This window comes from Sturnira hondurensis, unplaced genomic scaffold (assembly GCF_014824575.4).
Source record: "Sturnira hondurensis isolate 20B ecotype Veracruz unplaced genomic scaffold, ASM1482457v3 Scaffold0002840, whole genome shotgun sequence".
Lineage (NCBI taxonomy): Eukaryota > Metazoa > Chordata > Mammalia > Chiroptera > Phyllostomidae > Sturnira > Sturnira hondurensis.
Window position 1 is genome coordinate 2,720,100 of NW_028075471.1, and position 16,402 is coordinate 2,736,501.

A 16,402-nucleotide genomic window follows, 5' to 3' on the forward strand; every position below is an offset into this window, starting at 1 on the left:
CCTGCTGAACCATCAGGATCAAGTGCAAGGGTTTACAGACAGATGCACATGGGGACCACACTGGAGCAATATGCACTTTGAAAAGCAAACTCTTTTAATGGCTGATGAAAAACATCATTCATGTGAAATTTAAGAGGTAAATGCATCCATGTAAGTGCCAGACATGTACTATTTGCAATATACACATCATGGAGAAAATTTAAAAATGGGAAGATTAACAGAATAGAAAGCAAACATGAATTGCCCTCTGAGAGAGAAGTAGGCCAGGGTCAGTGTCGTTTTAGTTTTTCTGAATGCTATACCTCTTGTTGTACATGACTGAAGTTCTGGAATATTTTAGAGGACTAGCTGCTTTTAAAAAAAAACTCTTTCTACTCTGGCAGGTCATATTACAGACCAGAGACCACAAATTTATTTCAAGTTCAATTTTTTGGTTTTCAAAATCACAAACTTAATTGCAAACACTCCTCCATGACTCCAAAATGGAGATATATGTCACATTGCTAAGAAATCTTTAGTTCCCAGCATTATGAGGTATTAATTTTGTAGTTTCAGCCAGCAAATAGAGATACTGCCCAATTTGAAAAGGGCTGCCTGAGAAGCTAAGGAAGACATTTTGGTCAAAATATCCATGAAGTCTAGCAGATAAGGCTTCAGAAAGGCAGGCCAAGGCTGCACTCTCCTTTTCCCAAGAAATTTCCCCTCTTGATCTCTAGCCCTAACTCCTCAGGGGCCGGGGCTGGGGCTGGGGCTCAGACATTTCCCAGACTGTTGTTCTGCTGCTGGACCCAAGACACAGGCAGGCAGAGAACTGGGGCAGAGTCAGGTCCCACCACACGCTTTATGAATTACAGTGCCTGGGAGGCATCAGCTTTAAGGAGAGGCAAAAGCAGAGATAAAGAAAATGTGCAGAAAGTACATAAAGATAAATGCTTGTAAAAATCACTGTTGTTTTAATGCATTCCATATTGAGGAAATAAAAATGTGAATATTCTTGATGATTTAATGGCAAGAGCATCCAGCTAAGACCCATTTGTCCAACTATGCAATTATGCTATTTTATGCAAATATTTATAGTAGCTGATACTAATTTTCAATTACAGTTCTGGAGAGCTGGTTTAGTGCAGAAAAATGCTTTCTCAATGTGGGGCACAGCACTTTCCCTCATGAAAGCTAATACAGTTGAAGCAGATCTCTTGGGTCACAGCTACGGTGGCTCTCTGCTGGCTGAGTGACTATCTGGTGCTACACATATTTTCTCATCTGTCAGACTTGGGTTCAAAGCCAGACTTGATTCTTATAAACTCTACAATCTTGAGGAAGTTACCTAATTTGTATAAAGTCATAGTTTTCTCATCTATAACATGCGGATGGGTTGTTAGTTAAGATTAAATAATATGTAGTAATTGATACACTGCCAGCATAGACTATATATAACCTATTACTATCATTCTAATGGCTATTATTAATATCACCAGTATTGCTATCTAAGGCACCTCAGTAGCTCGCTGCTTCTCACAGCAGTGGACACATTACAGTTTTATCTCTTTCTAACCACAGGACCAACCCAGAGGATTATTTAATCTTTCAGAATCTCAATTTTTTCATCAATAAAAGAGACATAGTCATAACTTCCTTGTAATCTTATACCAGTTTTCTAAGAAATTTTTTAGCCTAAAATATAGTTCCAAAATAGCCATGTGGATACATCTACAATTAACAGTGTTTTTAAGAACCGGTAGAACATTACCACATTTTAAAAATTAAAATGAAGCTCTTCAAATATTTTAATTTGTACACTTAACTCAGGAAAATATTGGTTTAATTGCTAAAACTGATCACATGCAATAAAAATAGATTATCCAATTAATGCTAAGATTTTTAAATGATTATAAATTGATTTTGGGTTTGAATATATTAAATACTATATTTTAAAATGTTGGGCCTAGCTGGTATGACTCATTGGATTGAGCATGCACCTATGGACCAAAAGGTTGCAGGTTTGATTCCTGGTCAGGGCACATGCTTGGGTTGCAGGCAGGTCCTTGGTTGAAGGTGTAGGAGAGGCAACATATCAATGTTTCTCTCAACACATGTTTCTCTCCCTCTCTTTCTCATTACCTTCCCCTCTTTCTAAAAATAAATAAACTAAATCTTTTTTAAATGTCAAAATTTTATTGAGAACTGATCTATCCATTTAATGCAGAGCTACTTAATACTGAGAATTTATTTGTTTTAGCATTCAGCTTTTCATGATTATATAACTGTCTTATACTGGGAATTAATACCTGCAAAGTATGATACATTTTAACAGGTTGTCAGAGATTCACTTCTAACGAGATTCAAGGTCACAGAGCTGGCACAGAAGCAGAGGCAAAACCCAAACCCAGGTCTTTCTGTTGCTAAAGCCTGTGATCTTTCCACAAAGCCATAGAGAGCTATGCTACATATGTCCTCAAGTCCTTTAGGGCCTCACAAGTGTCTTGATCAGAGCTGGCAAACATTCACTGATTTATTCAAAACTGGGCTGATCTCTTCCATATGTAGAGAATCTAGGAAGGACAAATTCTTCCCTATTACTGAACCAACGAGGAATCTGGAAAGATTAAGGAGTTATGTAAAATTATTCAGAAATTCTTCCTTATATGAAATACAGAAAAAAAACACTAATAGAAATCTTATTTTTAGAGTCTATACTATACATAAATACAGTATGGATATGATTTATCTAAAAATCTACATAATCTGGAACCCCAATATAACCCTCTTTGTTTTTAGACAGAATTGGTTGTCAGGTAGGCCTGTCTTAGACCATTTACAAACAGATTTATTTATCAAATGTCACAAGGTCCTTTTCAAAAACAAATCCCGAGATGGATCTGTTGTGTACCAGAAAACACTGGAGGGCCATGAACGCCTCATCCTTTCCCATCTAGAATAAATTCCCAACTACTGTATAATTCTCTATATTCTTTGCTTGAGAAAAACCTTAACCACAAATGTTTATCTTTGATAGGAGAAAAAAACCCTGAGATTTCAGGTAGTCGAAGCCTTAACTTCTCACACATTTTGCTGGCACCAATGCTAGACTATTATTTTCTTAAACACTTAAGTACATAAGCCATCAAAAGATAAGCCAATTGCCTTCTTGATATCCCACAGAAACACAACATCATCCTAATAGGCCATATTCCTCATACATAACAGGTTTCCAATTTGAAATATGAATGTGCCTTCTGAATCCACTGTGACCTGAGATGGGCAACTAAGCAATCAGTGTTCACTCACTGTTGACAGTCCACAACATGACTGCAAAATTTACCTCTCAAGTTCTGCAATCTTCTTGTCTTTGTCATTCTTTTCATTCTCCACCTCCTTGAGGATCTCCAGCAACCGGTCAACTTCTGCTTGGGCCTTGCCACACTCATCGCGGTAATAAGATGCCTCTTTATCAAGCTGTTTTATTCGGTCTGCAAACTCGGGGTTCATCCTGGAGTCATCTTCAATATTATGAGCCTTCAACATTACATTTTTAAAGAATGTAGTTAAGACAACAATTTAGAATAAAAGGCAGTGCAGTCACCAATGGCCCAGAAATTAACTTTGAAGGAAAAATAATAATAATCACCAAGAATTATGGGTATACTGTCAGTTAAAAGGCAAGATAGAAAAGCTGCACATTCCAGATACCATAGAAAAATGTTGGTTTTAAATTATATTACAATTTCACTGGAGAGTTTCGGCTACTGTCGATATTTTGTTGTTCCATTAAGTGTTTCTACTTTTTGCTTTTTTTCTTGCCAAAAACTCAGGGATGATGAAGGCAGAGACTGTGAAGTCTTCCTGGTCATTTGTCAAGTGGAACTAAGACAAATCATCCCACAGTTAAGAAGATGATTCATACCAACAGCTTCCTTTTCCATTACTGGAGAAACCAAGATAAAACAGCATTAAATTATTTTTCCAAGAGCCATCAAGGGCATATGTAGAACCAGGTAACATATAAGAGACTTGTTGACTGATCATGGCACATTTCATCCCACTGAGATATTTCAGCAGAAGTTGTTGTTTGAAAGGAAGGCTTGGAAGTGAGTAAGGGCTTTCCAGCTAACAGTCATACCCATAAATTCTTGTGCTATTGATTAAATTTAACCTGAACCAGGAGGAGGTTGAGCTAATTCATGAACAAGCACACAGACGAGAATCTGCAAACACATGCATTGGGGATGTCAGCGTTACACACAAGAACAGACACGGCAACAACATAGCAACAACACTGCAGAATCATTTGCAGCCAAAGTATTTGTGGTTTTGTGTGTGTAAGACCGTGTTATGTATTTTTTCCCTAAATAAACTTTTGGCTGAAATATTCCCAGACAGATGGAAATACCACTGCACTGCAATGTTTTGCCTACCCCTTGTTTCCCATTATTCCTAATTGACTTCTTCAAAGAGCAGGCAGGGAGAAAACAAGTAGTTTTAACAACAGTGCACATTCAACATAGAAAGTTCAGAGAAGGCATCTATGTATGTATATCCAACATCCATGTGTGAAATAATAAAATGTTAACAATTCATTAGGACTAAAATTGTTCTGCTGTCTTGCTATGGAGAGTAAATAAATGCTTGTTGTGTTTTTAGATACCTTTTTTTTAATCTCAGGGAAAAAAACAAGGCAAGCAAGCTACAGCTACTGTGGGGTCAAATGAATCATGCATGGTTAGAAAATACTACTGTTAAAAGGTTGACGGTCTTTGCAATTATTTAGTAAAAAAAAATTCGAAAATTAGTATAAATAAAAATAAATTTCTTTATGACAAAATAATCATTTTTAGGATAGCATTTTGCATGTAACATATTATTTAAGCATGAGGATAGAAGGAGAATAATTTGTTTTCACTCTTTTTAAGATTTCCTTATTCAAGAAAAAACAACTATGCAAAAGATCTTAGGAAAATATAATAATATTTTCAACATACTATCAGATACTAGTTTACCCCTTTTTACCAATATTTCTCAGAAAAGTTATTTTTCACTTTACTTAGTATGTACACTGGTTCTCATTATAATAGAGTGTAAACAGTTTCAATATAATTAAAATAATCTGAAAAAATACTAAGCTAATATGTCTTTAAGAATTTATTCATCTAATAATTTTAATTGTAGTAATGAATATATTCATTTAAGCTCCTATTTAAAATGTAGAGCAGATATTCTATTTTAAAAGAAAATATTCTATATAACTAATTCTATTTGTGGTGATAAGAATCAATTTATTACTCTTATAACAGCAAAACCATTAAAAAAGTACAGTTTTTAAATTGCTAGAAAATAAGAAAACAAAAATTCTCATGTTAATTCTCTCCCACTTGTATACTACCTTATCATTATTGTACAGAGGCTAAAAAGCTTTTCGTGATATTTTTCTTGAACTATCCAAACAACAACATTTAGACCTTTAAAAAATAATTAATAAACTGAGGTATGAGCCACTAGAAACACTCAAATAAATGAATAAATATTTTTGATTGGTTTATTCTGACAAGTTAAAATGCCTTTCTTCACGCAGATTTAAAGATTCACAAGGAGCTCAGCCAACTGTGATTTATTTTGGTTATTTTTATTCTTCAGATTATTATCACAATTTTTAATACGTGGTTCAAGAATTACTAGAAGTAATTGAATTACTAGAAGTACTAGGTTGCAAGACCTAGACTCATCAACAGGGCTTGTTACACAGCGAAGTAAATAGGTTTATTTCATTTTCACTGATAAGATATGACACACACCCTAGAGAAGCTCCCTGCTAGGTTTACAGAGAAAGCTGCCAGTTAGAGGTTTATGAGCACATTCCTCATTTTAGCTTCTTAAAGAGAAGATAACAATCCGAAGCTAGCTTTCAACTTGGGGGTGAAATTAGATAGGCTGGCGGTCTTTTCAACCCAAAAAGTGGGTGTGGCTAAAGGGCTCGTGGGATCTTCGAGGAACAGAAAGCTGAGGAAAAAATATGCCTAAATCTAGACCACTGTTGGCCTCCTGTGGTGCTAAAGTTGATTATGTTATTAAAATAAAGACCATCGCCAAGTTTACAGCTGGCCAGGTGTCTGTTGGATAATATACATTGATGTTAATGATTCTCCTTTTTAAAGGAATAGATAACCTCAAAACTATCTTTGAGTTAAATATATCTATCTATCTCTATATCAATATCTACTCATTTCTGGTCAAAATAATTTCTATCAAACCACCTTCAATATTGGTACTAGAATTTTTGGAGAGGTTATTAAATAAAGGTGTAAATAGCTAGTATTTAAAATCATTTAAGTTAGTAGAAAGCTATAAGAAAGTGTCACAGAAAGATGGGAGAGTAACAGCTGCTTCTGGGACAACACCAGGGTCCAGGTGAAGACCCAGGGGAGAGAGAGTTTCACACAGCTGACACTGATGAGTCCCTGATCCAGCCTGAGTATTGGAGCCAAAAGTCTTCACAGAATCTATGAAAGATAGTGCAGCTAATCATCTCTGTTCATCCCGAATCACTACTTTTCAGAGAGTGAGCTGAAACTGTTAACTAGCACAGCATGAGTGTGTTATGCTGTTATCTACAGACTTGGGGGTGATACTGAGAAACACTGGAGGAAACTGAGCTTACACAGCCAATGCTTCCTTGAAGTTATAAGGCCAGAGCTCTAGTCTAAAAATGGAGTAAACAAAGTGGTTTACTAGCATTCTAATACTCTTTGCATTTTCAAATTATATCATGGGTTGTTTGATCTGGATAGGTAGCTCCGAGTGGGGATCAAAAGCACATAACAGATTTGGGCCTAATGTGCTTTAGATACTGCAGAAAAAAACACAGATGTATTAAATAAGCATTTCCTGAACAAATTCCTACAAGGCATTCTAACCCATTCAAGGTTTAGACTGAAAATGCACAGTAATTATTTCCCCTATGAACCTGTTGGTTTAAAATTAGTTCCCTGAAAAGGTCAGGAAACTATTGTCCATTCCATTCTCATAGGCATATCAATTTTGTCCATTCATTAGGAATTTAGCTCTTGAAAATGTGGGTTGGTGTGGATTTTCCTTTAATGATTTCAGAACTTATTTACCATAAATACAGTCAAGCACACTGTCACTTTCAGATATCCACCAGTCATTAAGGAATATCAATGAGCACCCTTTTCTAACTGTAGAGATTTAATTTTGCTGATGATATGGCTCAGTTTAAGAGAAAATCCAGGTACCTGGCTCTGCCTCAAAGCATTTCTGGTAACCTCTAGAGCAACTCTCAAGCATCTATAAGATGTGTTTCTATAAGAAACACAGAATATTGGCAAGAGAATACTTCAGACGTGTCTATATAACGTATTAGATCAGAAAGTTTTGAGCATCCCTCAATTACGTCTCTTGAATTTTCGCATGTGAGAAAATTTCCCCACAAATGTGAAAAATCAAAATAAAGTTTGGAGTCTCACTAATAAGGACAGGACTTGGTATTTTGATGTGTATTCTGAAAGCTTGAATCAAGCACAAAGGAAAAATCTGGTCATGACTGGGGACAAGTAGTACATAACAATAGCTAGTGGTTATTTTAATGAAAGAATTTATAATTATTTCAGGAATAAGGCAAAATTTTAGATAAATACTATACATAAATCAAAGTTAAGAGCAAAAAGTAGCTAAAACCAGGTATTGATAGTATCGATACAACAAATTACAAGTTTATTTACACTCTTCATGGGAAACTTGGTCATTGATTACTTTCAGTAAAATGACAGTCCTTCATTCCAAGTACCTGGGAATGAAAGCATTAACTTTGGTCCAGAAACCTGCTGTGAAACTAGGCAGGGAATATTCAATTATAATATGAACTGTATGACATTCTCTCTTTGAAATGGGCCCTAGTGATCTTAATAAAAAACCATGTTTCTCACCACACATTGATATTTCTCTCCCTCTCTTTCTCCTTCTCCACCCTTCTCTCTAAAAATGAATAAAATCTTTAAAAAATTAAATTAAATTAAAATTAAAAAAATCATGTCTCTCAAACAAATTAGGCATGACCATAAAGTGCAAGCAGAACACTAACTAATGAATCTGATGAATTGTCTTTCATATGGTTTCTGGGTTTTAGCAATAATTTGCTAAATATATTCTCTGTAAAAATATGATTCTCCATTGCAACACCTGTAGGAGTTTAGTGTCTGTTAACTGAGCTTTAACACTCCTTTAATATCTTAATAGCAGAGCAGGCTATATAAACTGCTTTAAACATATTTGATTTTAATATTCTAAAAGAAATTATAATCTTCACATATTCTGAGTTATGAACAAAATCTTACTTTTTAAAATATAGTTTTAAGGGTTATTACGCAACTCTAACATATAATTTTTTTAATTTTATTTTAAACCCAATCAATTAATACCAAACATAATAGCTGAGACTAAATAATACATTTGTGAACTAATGAGAATGAGTCTTTGGCTCATTCTCACTATCTAGTTCTATAGAAAATTGTTTTTTCAATAATCTAGCTATGTACATCCAGAATGGTTACAATATGCATATTATAACTATTCCTAAAAGAAATTTCTTATTATTGATGGAACAAATAGGATATTTATAAATAAATATAAACAAATCATCAAAATAGTTTTTCTAATGTCACATATACAAAATGAAAAAGAATCAACTGGTATACTTAACACTTTTTAAGACCCTTCAAGCAAACAAATAAAAGTAATTGTTAAGGTAATACCTTTAAACTATGGAACCTCTTAAAATTTGCAATGTAGAAAACTGGAGGTAATTACCTGGATGTTCTGAAACAAAACATATAACTTCAAATCTTAGTGTCATTTCAAGTGTGAAGCATGTGTGTGCATGTGTGTATTTGTACATGCTCTATGTCCTGAATTATCTCTTAAATAGTTGTAGTTTTCCAGTCCAAGAGTGAACCAACTAAATTTCAAGAATAGGCTAAAAATCATAAAAATAAACCATTATACTCAGGCAAAGACTGTGGAAGGATATATAATTCAGACCATCATGCTCCTGGGATTACACAGTCTTACACGATGTGCATAAATTGGAAAGACCTCACTGATCGTTAACAAGATTTTTTTTCCCCACTGGACTGGAAAAATGCCTCATCTTTTTCTTATATAAAATGTGAGCCCTGCAAAAGAAGTATTTGCAGAAGAGATAGGATTTCAATGGATAGCGACTAGGTGGGGGCGAGGGCCCGGAGGAGGACCGCATATTGTGTGGGAACACCAGAGTGTGCCTTGGCCAGCAGCAGGGTTCCATCCAGTGCCTCCAGATCAGTCACTTGCCTTGTAGCAAGGAGGATGTTATAGAAAGCACTGAACTGAGGACTCAGAGGTCTAAAGATTTATTTAAAATGTATAAGAGAATTCTAGATACCATCTCCAGACACTAAGACCACAGCAAAGAAGGTATTTGAGAATGATGAAATAAACCATATTATTTGTCTAGAGTTAAGAACTAAGAGAAGAAAATAAGGTAAACTGAAGGTAACTGGCACAGTGCTTATAATGACAAGACAAAATCCCTCCAGGAGTGAAGACAAGTAGTTAAGCTGCAGGAAGGTTGTTATTGTTATAAGAAGGAATAAGGATAGAGAGGCAAAATTTTAGATTCCTATGAAATGGCAACAGGGCATCACTTAATAAAAATGTTTTGAGAAGTAGATTTATTGCTACTCTACAAAAACATTATTCTCAAGAGGACCTCAAAGCTTATTTACACTGATTTAGTTTAGATTGATGAACTCATAGGACTGACTGTAAAATTGTCTTATTTAACAAGCACAACTAAGTTATAATTCAACAAATTTTGTGGGTGGTCATATTGAAAATAAACATACAAGAATAAAATAAATTTTATATATACCTATAACTGGTTAGAAAATAAAAGGAGAAATACAGCATACACAACAATAACCTAAAAATTATGTATATAGAAATCCTTAGGACTATGCTTAAAAAGAAATACAATAGGCCTATAATAGAAAAATATCAAAAATTCACTGTAAAAGATCACTGAAATAAATAAAAGAGTGAAATAAATAAAAAGAATAAATAAATAAATAAATAAAGGAACTTTATCAAATTCATGAATGGGGAGAAATAATACTGAAAAAATCAAACATTCTAAAATTATTTTATAGATTTAATAGTATTCAAATTAAAATTGACAACACTTGGGTTTTTTTAATTGACAAGGCAATCCTGAAGTTTACTTGGAACAGTAAAAAATTAAAGAGCGTTAAAACAAGACAACCTGAAAAGTAGAAAGAATTGGGGTAGAATTTGTTTCAATAGATGTTTAAAAATATTATAAAGACGCAATAATTAAAATTCTGACCCAACAAGCAACTGACATTGATAAAAATGAACAAGAGCTCAGAAACCAATATATTTGCCTATACGAAAACTTACTATACAATAAAATAGTATCAGAATCAACAGATAAAAAGATTTTTGTTAAAGAACATTTGGATCATTAGTTGATCCACTGAGGAAAATGTAAAGTTGGAGCCTCATCACTCAACATGTATCAAAATAAAATAAAGTTAGGCAAAGTAGTATAATTGATGTAAAAACTAACATTAACTTTTTTTAAATATAACTGAGTATCTATTCTTGAAATCAGAAGTGACTTCTAAGTATAAAGGTAATAAGGAAATCTAAAAGGGAAACACAGGAACCTAAAAATAGTTCTCTATGTAAAAAAATTTAAGTTAAACATAACTTTGCTACAAATTTGACAAAGGTTCTATCCAAACCATAGAACTCATGGAAACCAATGAAAAACTAACAGTAAACTCAAAAACAAGTACTTAAATGATTTAAATGAACACTTTACAGAAAAAATACAAATAGCTAATTAATTTATTTAAAACCTCAACCACACTAGTAATTAAAGAAAGGAAAAGAAAAATAAAAAATTGATATATGCATTTGTCACAGTTATGTACAATAATGGTTCTTGGTGTTGGCAGGGGTGTGGCAGAAAAAGCTGCCTTTATTTTTTCCTTTTTATTGAACTTACTGAGGTGACACTGGTTCACAAGATTATACAGGTTTCAGGTACACGATTCCACAATACATCATCTGTAGGCTATGTTGTGTGTTCACCACCCCAAGTCAAAAAATGCTGCCTTTACTCAGTGCCGGAAGAAATGTGACTTAATAGAACTTCACTAAAATGCAAATAGCAAGAACTATTGGGAGCTTTTTAAAATCACTGGCCAGAAACTTACTCTATAAAAAAATAGAGAAATGGAAAAATTAATATGGAAAGATGTTCTTCAGAATATTGTTTATATTGGCAAACACACACAAAAGAGGAAAGGAATGACCCACATTTGGAAAATGAGAAAATAGAGTGGAATAACCATTAACATAGTGTTGTGGCAGATCAGTTAATTATATAAGAAAATTCTGATATGTTATTAAAAATAGTATCTAAAACTCAATAAAGACGTTAGGAAAGGAGGGAAGGAAGAGCAAGGGAAGAAAAAAGAAGGGGAGAAAGGGAGAGAGGAGAGAACAATAACAAAAAGATGTCTGAGTCAGGAACAAATTGAAAGTTCCTGGTGATTGTTTCTGTGAAGTGGGATGTTCTGTTATTTTTATTTTTCTCCTGTGTCCTTCCACTGTGGCCATATATTATTTTTATAACCAGAAAAACATAGTCATTTTTTAAAAGACTATTGAGGATAGAAAATCCATCACATTGCATCCCTATCAGCCTCCAAAAAGAATGGGACCCCAAGAATATCTGCAGATAGACAGTTAACATCATGAGAGTTTGGCTATATTCCCAGGATGCCAAAACAGTGGGTCAGCTTAATTAACTCAGGGAGAAAAGTCAGTCAATGACCTTTGAATTACTTACCTACAAGACTGAAAGGTTCGCTTTTACACCCTGGAGACCCAACATTGGGGTAAATTAGGCAAAGTCCAGTAAGAGCCATGTCATCAATATCTCTGGAAATGGCCTAAAAGTTATCAGAGCCATTTTTTGGCCCTACCTGCCCAACTAAAGTCCAACAGGGTTGGTGAACTCCTATCATGGGCCTGGTAAATCTAAGCTGCTGCAAACAAGTCCTCCCCATGTGTTCCGCACACATCCAAAATGTGACATACTTAGGTTTTCTTACCGTCCTTAACTAGCAAGCATGAAACTATTTCAGTGGATTACTTTATATCTTTTTTAAATTATCTAAAGAAAACACTAAATTTTTCCCATGGTCAATTTTCAAGCTTGAAGGTACCCCATCCTTATTTGTCTTTCTTCACCTCCTTACTGTCTTTTGGGGTTTTTTTTATTGTTGTTTAATTACAGCTATCCCCATTTCCACCCCATCACTCTACTGTCTTGAGCTTGCTTATTAATACTGCCATGAAAATGTTAAAAGAAAGGAAATACGGATTATTTTTGCTGCTCTGCTAAAAATCATATTTAGGGAAAGAGGTTAATGAAGATGCTCCCACAGTTCACAAAAACAAAATTTGTTTTGAAGACTGGAGTGTGGAGCCTGAATCTAATTAAATACGCCCAAGCATCTCATGTTATCATGTGGTATGTATTCTGCAGCAGTGGCTTAACAAAAAGTTGTTGGCTGAATTGTTTCCTTTACCCATGCTATTCCTGTTCCCTGTGATGGGAATTTATAAACAGGAGGTAATTAGAATTCATGATGGCTCAGATCACATCTGCCAAATAACAAATTCTGGCCACCCTTATGTAATATTTCTCCCAGTAAGGCTCTTCAGTTGGCAAAACAAACAAACAAAAATAGCCTTCCTTTGATATGTTAAAGAAACAAATAAACATCTTCATATTAATGCATGACTGTCATCACTAGGATAAAAAAATCAGTGATGGCATCCTGACCATTTTACATGTATTTTTAGTAGTAACCTGTTTTTGTATTATTAAGCTATAATCAGAATTGTTACTATCTGTTATTAAGAGGCTATATTTTAGCGTGTCCTCAGCCAAATGACATGCTTTTAACTCTTACAAAACCCACAATAATGTTAGGCATTTACCAATCTCGAAGACCAATGCCCTTTTTTAAAATCTAAACCTATCTTCATTTCCACCATTTGAATGTAACACATTGAGTTGTTTGCTAGATAAGTATGCATTTAAGGATCTAAAAAAGAATTCCGCCCTGGCTGGCGTAGCTCAGTGGATTGAGCGCGGGCCTGCGAACCAGACGATCGCGGTTCGATTCCCAGTCAGGGCACATGCCTGGGTTGCAGGTCGGTTCCTTGCAGGCTAACTACCAGCAGGGGATGTACAAAAGGCAACCATACATTGATGTTTCTCTCCCTCTCTCTTTCTCCTCTAAAGATAAATAAATAAATAAAATCTTAAAAAAAAAAAAAGAATTCCATGAGCCTAGATCTGCTGCTGACCTCTGCTTTTCTATAGCCTTAGACTTGAAGTGAAGGTGAAGAAGGTAATAGCCAAGCTGGCAATATTTCCCTGACTTCCTAGTTTTTAAATTTCACATTCAAAAGAAATGGCAGTGGATGATGCACAGGCTATTTCTTCTGACAAAATGGAAATGGGAAGCGACTCAAATAATTTCAAAAACTCCCCAGTATAGCACACCGTGACATGTGATCAATAGATCCTCATGCTTTGATATGTTACAGCGGCAACGTTCAGGAATGACTTACTGGGTTGTACATCTGATTGAACAACTGCTCAGCTTGCTACATTGCAAAGTTGGGGAAGCATTGAAGCACAGACAGGGAAAGAAGGAAAGATCCAGAAAAACAGCATTAGCTCAACAAATCCAGTGCATTTGCACAGACGACTGGTCGTTAAAAAAGAAGAAATTTCAGTTTCTAAACATTCCACAGTGGAAGTGAGAGGCTCTAGGGAAATAGAAATGTTGACTTTGGCTCCTAGAAAAGAATAGCTGGAATAAGAAATATAAGGTTTGTGTTACTTTCCCTTTCTCAAGTTAAATAACCCATGAAATAAAGAAAGCTGTCCACTTTTGATGATACATGAAGTGCTGGCCTCTAGCAATGAATCAGAAGAAGTACTTTTGGCCAAGTTTGCAATTTATTACCCGAACTTCAAAGATGGTAATAATAAAAGATTAATTAAATCTTATCATTGAATTTATAGCTCTTCTTTTAGATTAACACAAGCCTGAATTTTCTATTCAGTCTAACTTTAGAAAAACATAGATCAGCAAACAGCAGATTAGCAATAGCAAAAAACCCGTGAGCAAGAGATTACAGGATCAACAGTGAATGGGGGAAGTAAAAATTTAAGTGAACAGGAAAAACAAAGGGAACCAAAATACAGTATTATCCATTGCTCATTACCAGGTCCTACTGTTAGTTCATAATCAGTAAAAAATATCATTTTTACTAGCTATCCTATTATGTTCTAAGTGCTTAAGAATCTGAAATGCTCTCCTGTCTATTTTGTGTAAAAGAGTTAAATATTTGTGGATTTAACTACTCTAAATATTATTTTAAATAGCACTGTTAACTTATATATATTAAATAACTACATTATTAATTTGGGGATCAACATCAAGGTATAGAAGGCAAAATATTATAGAAAATGTTTACTTTGCTTTACTCTAAGACATGTGCCTTTGAAGAGCCTGAATTTTTTTTGTTTGATCAACTTTAATAAAATAAATAGTAATTTTGCCATGGTTTAAAAAATAACTTCCTCAAAGACAATATTAGTTGGAAAATAACATTTTTAAAGAGAGCATAAATCATAACATTTCAAATTGTTGTTGATTCTCAATTGATTTCTAGTCAGTCATGTAAGGTAAATTTATACCCACATATTGAACACCAAATAGTCTTGAAAGACAAATTGATCAATATTAACACTAATTGGTTCTTCTCCTAGGTGTCTATTTTGATGAATGAAGGCACTAATTTATACAGCACACTCAGAACTAGTAGTTATGCATTATTTGGTTAGGACCATTTTATCAACCTATCAGTAAAGATTTCCTCATGTGTGAACATTTCATTGCATTTTTTTAAGATGCCAGACAGAATATATAACAAATAGTTTATTTTCTGCTTATAAACATTTTTCATCACAAAGTATCAATATTTGGAAATGTCTTAAATTAACACATATAGTAAAGGGTTAAAAACAATTAATTATGTATAAGAATGTTTCCCACAAACTTTTATAAAATGACTTTACCAATTTCAAGAATTGTTTATAAGATAAAAAACAAATTTAAATCTCCATTTGGATGCCATTGTCACTGTCAGACAAGGTTTCTGTTCAGCTAAACACATCTACATTGTGTAGATTTTATGGCAAAAATACCTGGACGCTCACAAATTTTGAGCAAAAGTCCACTGGGAATTCATGGTTTATTTATGACATAATAAAACTATTATGTTTTCAGCTTTCATTTAGTAACCCTTTATATTTTATTCACAAGTCACATACCCTTTTATTTAAAGGGAGGCCCAGACACTCCTTAAGCTTTTATAGCTGCTTATTTTTCCATGAGTAAATGATGTGTTTATATGTATATTCACATACTGTTGGCTTATATTTTCAAATATTTCATGTAGATCTCAATTCTTTTTAAGGTGATGGGTACTTGAGGTTTTTATGGAACTATTTATTAGCAGAAATTAAAGACTACTAGAAAAAGTATTTTAAACTTTTGAATTGAGTTGATGCTAGAGAGCCAAAAATAACAAAATAGCATCTGCAGGCTAGGTATGAAAATATTTAAATTATAATTACCTTATTTAATCTCACTGTACTATGCATTTAGGAGATGGTATAAGCAACAATTATTTATATACTTAGAAATAAGTTATCTTTTCATAAATTAAGTAGGTCCTTTACAGTAAGATAACCATATTGGTTACTTTAATTCTAGTGATATGGCAGACTATTAAAATATTCTCAGGAATAATGCTAAGATGTTTACAGAATTTGATTTGTGAAGTCCAGTATATGGTGTCTACCTGTGAGTCAAAGGAAATCACATAATCGAAATGATTTCTTGGGCAAACCATAGCTATTCTGAAAGAAACTCAATTAAATTGAATAGATGTTGATTTTTAAACTAGTCAAGTCATATTCATGGAAACTATAAGCATCACTATGTGAATCTTTTCCTTTTAATTACTATAGCATTTCAAATTCCATAAATGACTTTCACTAAAAAGGAGGACATCTAGAAAAATAATATATGGAGTGCCATCATCTGCATAAGAGCTCTTTGGAGCTGATGTAGGAGATCTATCATGACCAAGTCTATCTGAGGTCCTCCTTCTTCAGGACTCAGCGCAATACAACTGAGGTAAGATAGTACCAAGGACCACCAAAGGA

At 34.0% G+C, this 16,402-nt stretch overlaps 1 protein-coding gene across 1 annotated transcript in view; it reads right to left on the reverse strand.

Moving 5' to 3' along the window:
- ERC2 (ELKS/RAB6-interacting/CAST family member 2) overlaps positions 1-16,402 on the reverse strand; it is a 669,672-nt gene that overhangs the window by 479,109 nt on the left and 174,161 nt on the right. The window contains exon 8 of the mRNA XM_037041287.1: positions 3,323-3,516. Coding sequence (XP_036897182.1) covers positions 3,323-3,516 — 194 coding nt within the window. The remainder of the gene's footprint in view (positions 1-3,322; positions 3,517-16,402) is intronic.